The 13688-nt window shown below is 44.3% G+C and overlaps 1 protein-coding gene and 4 non-coding genes across 5 annotated transcripts; 2 read left to right on the forward strand and 3 right to left on the reverse strand.

Moving 5' to 3' along the window:
* Positions 1-3643: 3643 nt before the first annotated feature.
* Positions 3644-3715, reverse strand: Trnad-guc. Its single transcript has one exon. It is a non-coding gene; the product is annotated as a tRNA-Asp (tRNA).
* Positions 3716-4309: 594 nt separating this feature from the next.
* On the reverse strand, positions 4310-4381 carry Trnag-ucc. Its single transcript has one exon. It is a non-coding gene; the product is annotated as a tRNA-Gly (tRNA).
* Positions 4382-4943: 562 nt separating this feature from the next.
* On the forward strand, positions 4944-5026 carry Trnal-cag. The gene has a single exon. It is a non-coding gene; the product is annotated as a tRNA-Leu (tRNA).
* Positions 5027-8778: 3752 nt separating this feature from the next.
* On the reverse strand, positions 8779-11642 carry Hspa6 (heat shock protein family A (Hsp70) member 6). Its single transcript, XM_015491930.2, has one exon. It carries the CDS (start codon positions 11045-11047, stop codon positions 9116-9118), a length of 1932 nt encoding a protein of 643 aa, XP_015347416.1. The 5' UTR covers positions 11048-11642; the 3' UTR covers positions 8779-9115.
* Positions 11643-11805: 163 nt separating this feature from the next.
* Positions 11806-11876, forward strand: Trnag-gcc. Its single transcript has one exon. It is a non-coding gene; the product is annotated as a tRNA-Gly (tRNA).
* Positions 11877-13688: the final 1812 nt, after the last annotated feature.

Below are 13688 nucleotides of genomic sequence, written 5' to 3' on the forward strand. Positions count from 1 at the left end.
ACATACCCACCCTGCTGAGTTGTTTGCCTGTAAATAACAGAGGTCTGCTGTGGCAGGTGTCCCTGACTCAGTTAGGCTAGGTAAGGACCCATAGCAACCCCCTAGCAACCACCAATCAGCATGAGACAGGGAAAATACTTGGGATGCCAGATGACCCCCAAGTAGTTTATGGTGGTTGATAACATGTTGGGAAACCATGTAGTTTAGCACATATACCACTCGTGGCCTAAACCAATCAGTTCAAACGAATCCTCCTCTTGTACTAACCAATCACCCCTACCCAACTTGTTCCCGACATTGAATATGCTAATCAATGTTAAGAGTTGTTGCTGAGAGCCACGGCCGAGTCTGTATGGTCCCTGGCATTTTGCCAACAGTATTGATTGACAGGCGAGGCATTACTATCCGCCTCTGCCGCAACTTTTGAGTTCTCGCACTATTTTGGAGTTCTCGTGGGGATTTCCGGGGATTCCCCGAGAGTTCCCATTGGTTGGGGAAGTGCAGGAGGAGGGATTTCCGAAAGAGATATTTCCGGCTGGGGGTTTCCTGGACAAGCCTCGTGGCGTTCGGGAGGATTCCCCGGGAGCTGTGTGAAGTGTTTTCCTGCAGTTTAAAAATAAAGTTTGTTCCTGCTTCAGTGGCTCGTGATTTGTGCCCAGCCAGACTGCGGCAAGTTGTTGTTTGATTTTCCTTCGGTATGGAATGATATGCTGTGTGATGTTGTGACGCATAGAGTACCCCCCAAACCTATAAAATCTCACTGAACAAAGGACCAGGACTCACTCCCTGGGACTGCTGCGTCGGGAATGGTTGTGAGTCCAGGCTCGAGCTTGCAATAAAGACTCTCCTGTGATTGCACCGGATTGGGCTCCTGGAGGTCTATTGGGGTCCCATGAATCTGGCATAACAATAGTATAACACAATAAAGTGATTAAAAGATTGTTTTAGGCTAACAGTTAATGAATAAATAGTCACAACATTTCTATGTAAAAAGTCAAGCAGGTTAAAAAAACATGCCATTATTCATTTGTCCAAATCCCTAAAATATAGGACACCAAGTGAATCCTAATATAAACAATGGTCTTTGGATAATTATGATCTATCAATGTAGATTTATCAACAAATGACTACTCTGGTGGGGAATATTAATAATGGTGGAGACCATGTATATTAAGGATAAGGAGTGTTTGGGAAATCTCTGTACTCTCCTTAAAAGTTCACTATGAACCTAAAACTGCTCTGAAAGAATAAAGTCTATTAAAAAATAAACAATATGCATAGTATGATTCCAACTTTGCATTTGAAACACACCACCCCTGACTCCAAATATCAAAGAGATATAAAAACAAAGCATAAAGAGGGGTTTTCTGATGATAGATATATAGATGGAGATATATATATATCTCCATTTTTTTTTTTTTTTTTTTTTTTGTACAGGGGATTGAATCCAAAGGGTGCCACATTCCCAGCCCCTTTTATTTGGAGTCAGGACTCCTAGAAGTTGCTCAAGCTTGCTTTGATTTTGAAATCCTTCTGCCTCAGCCTCCTGAGCTGTATATGGGTGTATGCCGCTGTGCCCTTGGGAGGTGGGTGCCTTTCATTTGTTAGTAATTCATTTCTTTTATACCTGTGTGATTTTTCTTTTTCTTTTCAGTGCTGAGTGCTGAACCCAGAGACTCAATGGTGTCAGGCAAGCACTCTACCACTGAATTACCTCCTCCGCCCCAATCCCCATATTTTCTGCAAGTACTGAAGCCCGAATTAGGCTGGCAGTCAGTATAGATAGGTAGATCAAGTCAGGACAATTTGAGTGAGTCTCTGCGAGTTGGAGACTGTCCCCTGAGGGACAGTTAATTCCTTCAGAGTCCTTCCTGCTCCCTTATCAAGAACTTACCCCTGCTCCAACCTGTTGCTAAGGTAACCGGTCCCAGGAGTTGCCCCTCCCTACAGGGAGCTATAAAGTTGTTAATTAATGTGTCCTGGGCAGCACCATCCTGCCCTTCCCCCTTCAGCCCACCAATTTCCCACCTTTATTTAGGCTGTCCCACCAAGCATTCCTGGGCCTAGTCCAGGGCCCAGTCAAGTACTCAGGAAGGAGAAAGATAAGGGGAAGAGGGCAGGAGAACAAAGGAAGCCTAGGACAAGTAAAAAGTGCAGAACAACTTGCTTCTTGGGATATCAGGACACCAGCTATGGCCCCCTTCTCCCTCCCGGAAGAAGCCTATGTTACCCCTTTTAAACCCCCATATAAAACCCTGCTTTATATGCTTGCCTCCATATGCTTCTCTAATGTTCAAACTTCAACATGTGGGGAAGCAGGATCCACCCCCAATAACCTGCGGTATCAGTACTATGTATTACCTATTCAGCAAACCTTTTTTTAAAAAAATGAGCCTATACTATATACCATGTTTTTTACACATATTATCTTTCATCCTCAAAACAATCATTTGGAATAAAATATAGAATTATTCTTAATTATTCTTTATCAGAATAAACACCTTTTTAATATATACATTTAACGATGAAACAGGCTCAGAAAATTTGAACAATTTGCTTGAAGTCAAAGGGCTAGTTAAGTGGGAGAGTTGAGATTCAAAATATGTCAATTAAAAACCACACTCTTCCTGCAGGGTTCTACTTCAAAGGACTTTAGAGCTACAAAGTGAAAGCACATGAAAGAGAATACAAAAAGAAAAAGAAAATGGAGGCAGACCTCGTGGACCAGCAATGCTTTATTCAGCACCAGAGGGGCACATCTTCATCTTCGGGGCACAGGGGAAGGGCGGTGGGCCACCTGGAGGGTCTGGTTTTTATGGGACTCTGCTAAGAGCCAGGTCGTGGGAGGAGTTACTTAACTTTTGGCGGGCTTTTTGGCTGGCCAGGCTAGGTGGTAGGAGGAGTTTTGGTGCCCGGGTTAATTTAGGGCGGGCGGGAGGGCGGGCCGGTAGGGGAACTGTAAGGGAAGTTCCCTCCCTGGGGCCTAATTGTCTACGGACTTCACAAAGGATCTGGAAGACGCCACTCAAAGTAAAGTTTGAAGTGCTCCTCCTTTTAGCAGGTGAAAAATCAGAATTTCACATAAGTTAAATGATTTATTTGCCAAATGCAAGCTCTTCCTTAGTGATTAAAAACAGCAGCAACAAACAAAACCAAACCCAGGTCTCCCTATTGTGTTTACGTGCTTGATTTGCTCCTTTCTTTGCTTGATTTGGGCACGAAATCTTTGTTATTCCCTATAACTTGTAGTTTGTTTCTTGGTTGTTATACAAGTCTACAGACCTTCATGCAGTAGGGCACAGGAAAAAGTGCGGACACGAGAACTGGGGAGCTGGCTACTGCTCAAGAGCTACATACGCAGGAGCTCCTCCTATTGGAGCAGGGGATAGCAAGAGGAAAGGTGGCCAAGACTTAAGGCACAGCCTGAACCCCAGGAGGATCTTCCTGTGGGCAGCAGAAAGTTCTGGGAATGGAAGGCAGTAAAAATGAGTGACAGGCTCATCCAATGACAGGTATGGAAACTCGCTTCTAGGATTAATACAAGAATTGACTAGAGAACATAATTTTGAAACCTAAATTTTAAAGTTGTTTAAGAATGATATACTTACACAGGAATCAAGGGATGAAAAAAGTAAATTGAGGTCTCCCCGTCGGGGAATCGAACCCCGGTCTCCCGCGTGACAGGCGGGGATACTCACCACTATACTAACGAGGAGGACTACTAGCGTCCCACTTTCAAAATCACTATTTATGAAAGTCCTAAACTATTACTGAACCTTCGAAAAGTTGCCGGTTGCTGGCATAGTTTTTCACCGTCCTGATCCATGTAGTGCAGTAAAAGAGGTAAAGCCATATGTCATTCATAGGGAATCTATAGGTATTTACATTCTATAAAATTTACAATTGAAAAATAAGGGGCATATACCTGTTTCCCCCCAAATACTTAAACTTTAAATAGCTGTGGTGAGTATCCGTTTAAGAAGTTCTACTTATTTAGGAACTTCATTTATTAATGTATTCTTTCAATTAATTTATAAATTAAAAGTAAATTTGAAAATGCGATGTCTTAAATGAACCCGCCAATTTCACACTGCTCATGTGTTTTTGGCTACCGTCTGAACTTCGCAGAGGAATTCCTTTCCGAGTGTGAGATTCAAGCATGAGATCCCAGAATCCAGAAGATCACAAAGATTCATTCCTGAGTACCGGGAAGTATCAAAACTAGAGACAGTGAGACAAGAACTGCAGTTTCTAGTGTCAGGCAGGTATAAAATGCAACAAGTATCCAAAATAAATAAATAAACCACCTTGCGTTGGCCGGGAATCGAACCCGGGTCAACTGCTTGGAAGGCAGCTATGCTCACCACTATACCACCAACGCTTCGAGGAAGCACCTTTGGAATTACATTTAAAACGGAAATAGAGGTTTAAAATTTGTCGAAGTTCTCAAATTGCGCCCTGACTCTGAGGAATGCAGAAGCCACCCAGTGCCGGAGCCTCGGACGCCAAGGTTGAATGAGAAAGCCAGGGCTCAGCTCCAAGGCAGTTATTTCCCCCGCCTCATCTCAGCCCTGTTAGCCTTACAGCCGGATGTTCCCAGTTCCATGAGACTCGGTACTGGATCCACCTGCTGTCGGATTTGGCAACAGACATTTGGGCGAAGGTATCTAGTCAGATACTAGATTCACGACTGGCTTGACTCTGCTTCTCTAGAGGACAGGAGCGCCAGGGAAAATGGAAAATGGAACTTCAAGGTTTAAGGCGGTGAGGAAGTTGGAAAGAGCTGTTAGTAACAGACAGTTTTATTTTTGCTGCTTTACAAAGAAAGGGGTGCAGGGAGAATCAAATTTTTATTTGAAACGATAAATAAACATTAATATGATGTGGCATAATGCTCCATAATGATAGACTTAAAAGAAAATAAAGCAAGCTTTTGGCCGTGTGTCAGGATGGCCGAGCGGTCTAAGGCGCTGCGTTCAGGTCGCAGTCTCCCCTGGAGGCGTGGGTTCGAATCCCACTTCTGACAAAGAAGGATTTTGGCTCTGCAACTTTCTTTCTCTACCAAATGATTAACAGTTATTTTCTGGAGAAAATAGTGTTGATATATACTTTTTAAAAAAATCCTACACGAAGATTATTTGTGCTTTGTTGCAAATGTAGAGGTGAATCTACTTTTCTGTATTATATGCAGAAGACTGTTAAATTTGCAGTTGCAATTAAGATCTATACCTGCCTATTGAGGAAGAAAATTCTTTTTTTTTTTTTTTTAACTTTAAGACACCAGTTTTCCTTTGCCTGTTTATCCCTTCCTTCATCCAACAACAATGTATTGAGATCTTTCTATATGTCAAACACCCTGAGGAAGGCAGCTATCAGTCTCTTCTGACTGAACAAGTGACTAAACAAAGAAAAGCCCATCATTTGCTATAGCAAATTAATTATTAATTGTAATTACCTCAAGTCTATTAATGCTAGGGCAATGGTATCAAACTTTGGTGACCATGAGATTCTTATGTTTCTCCACTTTGCCCATACCAACCAATTTAATTCAATAGGTTACCTAGTTCATACCAGGAAAAGAGATCACTAGATCAAATGGAGAAGTAATAGGAAAAATAAACTCATGGAATTAGTTGCTTCAAGAAATCCTTTTTCTACAATTTCAAAAATAAACCACTTTCTGATTTGGGAGAAACTGTATGGAAAATAAAAAGTTCTGTCCTTTTAGGAAGAGAAAAGAGCTGTTAAGAAAAAGAAGCAGAATGTGAGAAGTTCATAAGGGCCAAGATGTAAGGATCTTTAGCTTGATTAATGGAAGTTTGCCAAGCATAACTGTTATTTTAATAGACTGTGACCTTGGGGAAAGCATTTGACACTTCTGAGCCTTAGTTTGCTTCCTAGTAAAATGGGTGTAGAATTGAAATAGCCTAGAACTCATCAAAAAGGCAGATTTCAGGTCTCACCTCAGACATACTTAATTTGGAAAAGAAAAAAAAAAGGTCTACTTAATTTGTATTTTGTAAGATTCCCTCAGCTGATTCAAATGTATATTAAAATTTCAGAACTGGTATAATCTACATGACTTTGCACAGGTTGATCTTCAAGGTGAAATACCCTTTCCCTTGCTTCTCACTAGGCCATCTTTGACTTAGTGTCATTTAAGTATTTACAATGTGTCAGACTCTGTACTTTGAAAAGAGGGTACAAAGTTAAATTAAGCACTGTGTGTGTCTTAGGAACCTCATAATGCATACATAAGAGACATGCTTACAAAAATTTAAAAAGGTAATTTTTAAACAAAGCTATTCAAGGTTACCATTAACCAAGTGTTCAAGGTTACCATTGCCAGTGACTAGTGACAGTGATACTATGCAGTCTCAATTTAAGATGATGACGTGGACACTTCACTTCAGTAGTATATTCTTCCCCCAAAGCCTCAGTCAGATCTGAAAAAATACCAAACAAACCCAAATTAAGGGGCAAGCTACAAAATATCTAACTAGTAGTCTTCAAAAGTATTAAGGTCATGAAAAACAATAGATGACTGAAAAACTCACAGATCATAGGGACTTTAGGAGACATGATGTTAAATGCCACATTGTATAACAGTAGTCCACTTTATGCTTTGACTATAGTCCTTGCTGCTCTGCCAATGTGACTTATTTTTTTAAATGGACATGTTTCTTTCTCTTCCTCTCTTCCTGTTCCTCCCTAATCTCAGGGAAAATAGAATTACCTTTCTTTCCTATCCTAAGCAGAGTTATCTGTCCCTGAGTACACACTCACCATAGGAATGAAGCAATCCAGACTCTGGGGATGGTAACAGAAGATTTCATAAATGACTGTCTCCCAAATTAACAAGGGAATTACAACTCCAGACAGAGAACATGTGGAATGTAGCCTTTAAGTCACCTCTTTAAAAGCCCCCTGTTCCTGCTGATGGGCAGAATCACAGCCTTTGGGACAGGAGTCCCCTGTGTTTCTCTTTTGCAATCAAAGCAATAAACCTTCTTTTTCCTTTTACTCAAAACTGTGTCCTTGTTATTGGATTGACATGGGAGACAAGAACTGAGCTTTTGAATACACTAATATCAGTAGAAACCAGATAGTGATGTGATTAGAATTATCTAATTGTCGGCCTCCCACAATATACTCCAGAGTCCAAGACTTGGGGTTTTGTTTAAAAAAAAAATGGGTAAAGTGACATGATTAGAATTGTCTAATAAGCATACTTATTTCTTTCACATAGCTAAGATCAATCATTCCCCAGACCTATTCTAACATATACTGCCATGTGGCATGCAACAAACACTCAGTGGTCACTCCAGGGGAACTGGGCCACACGAAATAACCACACAAGAGACAGAAATACTTTTATCTTTGGGGGTGCTGTGACGGCTCTTCTGACCTTAAAGGTCCGAAGAAAGAGAGTGAGCCTGCTCATGCTGACCCCTTTTATTGAGGAGAAGCCATTCAAATGAGGCAAGAGGCCAGGTTTCAGGGGACTGTGTCTAGCTTCACAATGTCTGCTGTCAGCAGGTTGACTGACATCTAGGAAGGCCACACCAAAGGCAGAGTAAGGAAAGGGGACACACAAAGGGCATGTCCATGGAACATTCTATCCCAAACAGGGCAAGGGGTAATATCACAAAGGAACGAGTTAGTGTAGCTCAACCCATAGGGATGTAGGAAGGCACACCCATGCACAAGACACATTTGCATTTTCTCAACCCTAAAGATGGGGGCTACTATCTTTGGTTACCTAAGCAATCAGATCACAGGGTGACAGACAGTGCCACACCTATCAAAAGGGGAGGCAAACGCTGGTCACATGCTATATCAGCCTCCCACAATATACTCCAGAGTCCAAGACTTGGGGTTTCAAAAAAAAAAAAAAGGGTAAAGTGACATGATTAGAATTGTCTAATAAGCATGTGAACTATTTGTCAGTGCTATTACTACATAGACTGACAAACTAAACTAAGCTCCCAATGTTACTGAAAGCTTGGCCTTATCCTTGATGCCAAGCCAATAACTCGGACATGATTTTGAGAAAAAGGAAAAAGATGTATTGCTTTGCTAGCAAAGGAGAAACACAGAGGACTCCTGTCCCAAAGGCTGTGATTCTGCCCATCAGCAGGAACAGGGGGCTTTTAAAGAGGTGACTCAAAGGCTACATTCCACATGTTTTCTGTCCGGAATTCTAATACGCTTGTTAATTTGGGAGATAGTCATTTCTGTAATCTTCTGATGCCATCCCCAAAGTCAGAATTACTTGTTTCTTTGGTGGGTGTGTGCTCAAGAACTCTGCCTAGGATGGGGAAGAAAGGTAATCCCGTTTCCCCTGAGATTAGGGAGGAGCAGGGAGAGAGGAAGAGAAAGAAAAATGTTCATTTTAAAAATAAGTCACAGTGGCAGAGCAGCAAGGGCCATATTCAAAACATAAAGGGGACCACTGTTATACCAATAGAATTTTTATCTTAGGATCACATATGAGAACCTTGCCAGTACTTAAGTTTCTATCCAGTCTCTGCCTTTTCAACTCTGTCTCCTTTACGTTTCCTGAACAACACAGTTCTCTGTCAGCACTTAAACTTCAGTATTGTTTTAGTGTTTCTGCCTCAAACTCTTCCCCTTATTCTATTTTCCCCTATAGAGAAGTTTCATACTCAACCTTGTGAATTCTCCTTGCGTCTGGCCTTCAGCACCTGCCCTAACATCTCCTGCTTCAGAACCCAAGCTCCATCATGTAGAAAATTGGTAGGAAAGAAAACCAAGGAATTTTAAAAGTTTATTTAGATCTACAACTATTTTTCCCATAACAAAATCCATACATGCAGATATTAAACTACATAAACTGTAGGTGAAAACAATGTTAATGAGTCACACAAATGTTAGTAATGACGACTTTTGCCTGTTTGAAATGAGAAAAGAGAGTTTAAAAAGTCAAATGACAAATACCTCAGTTATAAAACACCTTGAGAAGAAAGTTCCCCATTCGTGGGGGAAGACACTCCCTCACCCACTGAAGTTTCAAGACAGGATCATAGAAGATAGCTTAGAGGGCCCATAAACCCTGGCCTTACAATAACAGCTGACTTATCATGAGGGTCATTCAATCTACCTCCTCAATGATGGGGCCGGTATTGGGCCTCCCCTGTCGGGCTTGAGCCCCACAACTACTGCCCCCAGGGATACCAGGCCCCCCATAGAGCCTAGAAAAGATGGGGTGACAAATTTGCTCCAGTTCCCTCTTCTGATGCTCATATTCCTCCTTCTCTGCCAACTGGTTGTGCTCCAACCAGGCAAGGACTTCCTGACACTTGTCTTGAACTTTGTGCTTGTCCTCTTCAAGAATCTTGTCACTAAGACTTTCTTCTTGCAAGGTGCCCTTTACATGGAAAACATAGGCCTCCAAGGAGTTTTTGGCAGTCACCCTGCACCTCTGAGCATCATCCTCAGCTTTGTACTGTTCTGCCTCACGAATCATCCTATCTACCTCCTCCTTACTCAGCTGGCCCTTGTCATTGGTGATGGTGATCTTGTTAGCCTTTCCTGTGCTCCTGTCAGTGGCTGTCACACTTAGGATGCCATTGGCATCAATGTCAAAGGTCACTTCAATCTGGGGGACTCCACGTGGTGCAGGAGGGATGCCACTGAGTTCAAAACGCCCCAACAGGTTGTTGTCCCTGGTCATGGCCCTCTCACCCTCATACACCTGGATAAGGACTCCAGGCTGGTGATCGGAGTAGGTGGTGAAGGTCTGGGTCTGCTTGGTGGGGATAGTGGCATTCCTTTGTATTAATGTAGTCATCACACCACCTGCTGTCTCCAGTCCCAGGGACAGGGGAGCCACATCGAGCAGCAGGAGATCCTGCACTTTCTCACACGTGTCCCCCATCAACACTGCTGCCTGCACAGCAGCCCCATAGGCCACAGCCTCATCAGGGTTGATGCTCTTGTTCAGCTCCTTGCCATTGAAGAAATCCTGCAGCAGCTTCTGAACCTTAGGGATGCGGGTGGAACCACCCACCAGGATGACATCATGGATTTGGGCCTTGTCTAGCTTGGCATCCCGCAGGGCCTTCTCCACCGGATCCAGGGTGCTGCGGAAGAGATCTGAGCACAATTCCTCAAAGCGGGCACGAGTTATGGATGTGTAGAAGTCCACACCCTCGAACAGGGAGTCAATCTCCAGGGTGGCCTGGGTACTGGAGGACAAGGTGCGCTTGGCTCGCTCACAGGCAGTGAGTAATCGGCGAAGGGACCGCTTGTTCCCGCTCACATCCTTCCCATGCTTCCGCCGGAACTCCTCCACGAAGTGGGTTACCAGACGGTTGTCGAAGTCCTCTCCACCCAGGTGAGTGTCTCCAGCAGTGGCCCTCACTTCAAAGACACCTGCGTCGATAGTGAGGACAGAAACGTCGAAGGTGCCTCCACCCAAGTCAAAAATGAGCACATTGCGCTCTCCGGCTCCCCGCCGGTCCAGCCCATACGCGATGGCTGCTGCAGTGGGCTCGTTGATAATCCTGAGTACATTGAGCCCTGCGATGGCACCTGCGTCCTTGGTGGCCTGGCGCTGAGAGTCATTGAAATAGGCAGGCACCGTGATCACAGCGTGCCTCACAGGCTGTCCCAGGTGCGTCTCAGCTGTCTCCTTCATCTTGCTCAGCACCATGGACGAGATCTCCTCGGGGTAGAATGACTTGTCTTCCCCGCGGTAGGACACCCGTACTTTGGGCTTATTGCCCTCATTCACTACCTGGAAGGGCCAGTGCTTCATGTCCGACTGTACAGTAGCGTCAGAGAACTTGCGCCCTATCAGCCGCTTGGCATCGAACACCGTGTTGTGCGGGTTCAAGGCTGCCTGACTCTTGGCAGGGTCGCCTACCAGCCGCTCGGTGTCTGTAAAGGCGACGTAGCTGGGAGTGGTGCGGTTGCCCTGGTCGTTGGCAAGGATCTCCACCCGGCCTTGCTGGAACACACCCACGCACGAGTACGTGGTGCCCAGATCGATGCCGATTACCACTTCTCTTGGAGCAGACATGGCTATGGCTTCTCGAGCTCCTTGGAGGAGTTGGATACAAAGTCTGATGCACAAGGCTGCGGAAGTTAGTGCTGCTTAGCCGTGGAGGGTCGCTCAGCAGTTCTGTCCTTCTGTTTCTCTCTAGCCAGTCCAGTTGGGATCTACTCAGCTCCGCTTCCACCGGCTTTTTATCCCGTTGCGAGGGACCTCCCTCCCCCGCTGCCACGAACCTTCCCTCACCTTCTCCGCCAGTCGAGAGTCTCCCGGTCCCAGCCCGCCCGGGCTGACTCAGCAGGGAGGCGCCGCGCTGACTCGGGGAGAAGGTTCCAGCAGATTCGGGGAGCAAGGCAGGGCGGAGGGGGGCTAGTCGGTCCCATTGGCTCCTGACTCAGAGCTGCCAAAAAGAAACACTGGGAAAGTTCCAGCTTCTCCCGGTTGGTTCTAAAGGCGCTTAGCTGTGGCAGAAACCAGTTAAGGCAGTAACTTCCCGGACTAGTCCTCCCTGATATTGGTTGGAAGCAGATTCTCCTGGCGCGCAAGCTTGGGAACCTTCGCCTTAGAGGGCGCGTGAGAGTTTCGTGGCTTGGAAAAGACCCAGGCGAATAGAGCTACAGCCTTAAAACAGTGTTTAAGTTGTTGTCTTTTAGGTATTAAAAAATGTTTCTTTCTTTCGAAACTGCAGGTTTAAAGAGGCAGCATAGCTGTTTAAGAAACACATCCTGAAATTGAACAGAGGTGAAGAAGTAATGCTGCCACCCGCCACCCGCCACCCGCCGGCAGCATTGGTGGTTCAGTGGTAGAATTCTCGCCTGCCACGCGGGAGGCCCGGGTTCGATTCCCGGCCAATGCATAATAGCTTCTTAGTTTTGGTTCGTTCTTTCCCCGCTGTATGACACTTAAGTAGAGGAAATCAGGTTATCCGAGATTTTAGTTTCTTTATATTTGGTTCCCGCTCGCTCCTTCGCTGGTGGCTGTGTGCAGTACAAACTTAAACATATCCACTTACATTTAGTAATTTAGTTTGGGTGTCTTTTAAGAGACTTCACTCTACTTGGGAGAATGCATCATATAGGGTAGGAGGTGCAAGGTAGCGGGAACATAGCTTCTGTTGAGATCCGTCCTTAAAGTTAGTAATTCTGGGGAGCAACATCCTCAGAGACCAGTTGACAAGGGACACTGTGCGTTTGTCTCTGTGACCTAAGCGGGATCTGAGCCAGAGCCCAGATTGAAATGGACAGTAAATTGATGCAGGTCCCAGTCCATCCTTTGTCCTAAATGACTATACGGGAATTGGGAGTAAATACACACTCATTCCCATTAGGTCTGTGGCTTTATGAATTGAGTCTTCTTCTTGTCTCACTTTCTTTAATCCAGAACATTCTATCAAGACTTTCTGGTGTTTGGACTTTTACTGAAAGCCAAAAGAAGATCCATTTCAAACACGTACACTTGGAAATACTCTGAGGAAAGAGAAGATTCAAACTATCCTCAAAAAAAGATAACCTGTGTCTTAATTCCAGGAAGGAGAGAAGCTGTCAGTTTTAAATCCATTCATTTTCAGAGTCTAGGTCGGTCAGACCTGGAAGCCAGAGTCAAGATATTTTAACAAAGAGAGCCTGAAAGAGAAGGGACCTTACCTCAAAAGAGAAAAGATAGCCTGGGCAGGCTAGGGGGACTGTATCCCAGTCTGTTCAGGTACTGCCTTGTCTGCCCCATTCCTGGACACTGCCCACCCCCAGGCTTAAAATCCTACCTAAGTACTTAAGGTGCTGGGGCTATAACTCAGCAGCAGAGCACTTGCTTAAACATGCCTAAGGCCCTAAGCTTGGTCTCCAGCATTACATACACACACACACACACACACACACACACACAGAGAGAGAGAGAGAGAGAGAGGATTCTCTCCACCCACACACAAGAGTTGCAGGTATAGCTTTAAATCACATATACATGCTTCCAGTGTCATTCACTTTTTTGGAATGGTAGTGCTAGGGGTCAAATCCAGGGTCTGGCACTATGCCCCAATCCCCTTCAGATATTTTTAAATTATCTCTTCACTGAGTTTCACTGCATACACATAGAGGAACTTATGTATGCAATACAAACTTAAACATATCCACTTACATTTAGTAATTTAGTTTGGGTATCTTTTAAGTAGAACAGATATTTAAATAGTGACTTAAATGGACACTGTGAAGTGAAGGGATGCTTATGACTCAATGTAGAATACAAAACAAAAGAAACCTGTGGAACAAAATTTATAGCACGATCCAAATCACTTATAAAGGTCTGGCACACTAACTGCCCATATGCTCTTAACGACATCATTTCACTTATCTGGACCACAGATTCCTTGGTTTTAAAATAAGGAGGTTTCTAAGCATTTTCTGGTCTTAAGACTGGTCCTTGATTTCAAATGTCAAAGAATTTACTCACTCCATAATTATTTTAGTGTTTTATCATGTCCCAACTTGCTGAGAGCCACCGCGGAGTTTGTATGGCCCCTGGCATTTTGCCAACAGTATTGATTGACAGGCGAGGCATTACTATCCGCCTCTGCCGCAACTTTTGAGTTCTCGCACTATTTTGGAGTTCTCGTGGGGATTTCCGGGGATTCCCCGAGAGTTCCCATTGGTTGGGGAAGTGCAGGAGGAGGGATTTC

The sequence above is a fragment of the Marmota marmota genome, unplaced genomic scaffold, assembly GCF_001458135.2.
Source record: "Marmota marmota marmota unplaced genomic scaffold, marMar, whole genome shotgun sequence".
Lineage (NCBI taxonomy): Eukaryota > Metazoa > Chordata > Mammalia > Rodentia > Sciuridae > Marmota > Marmota marmota.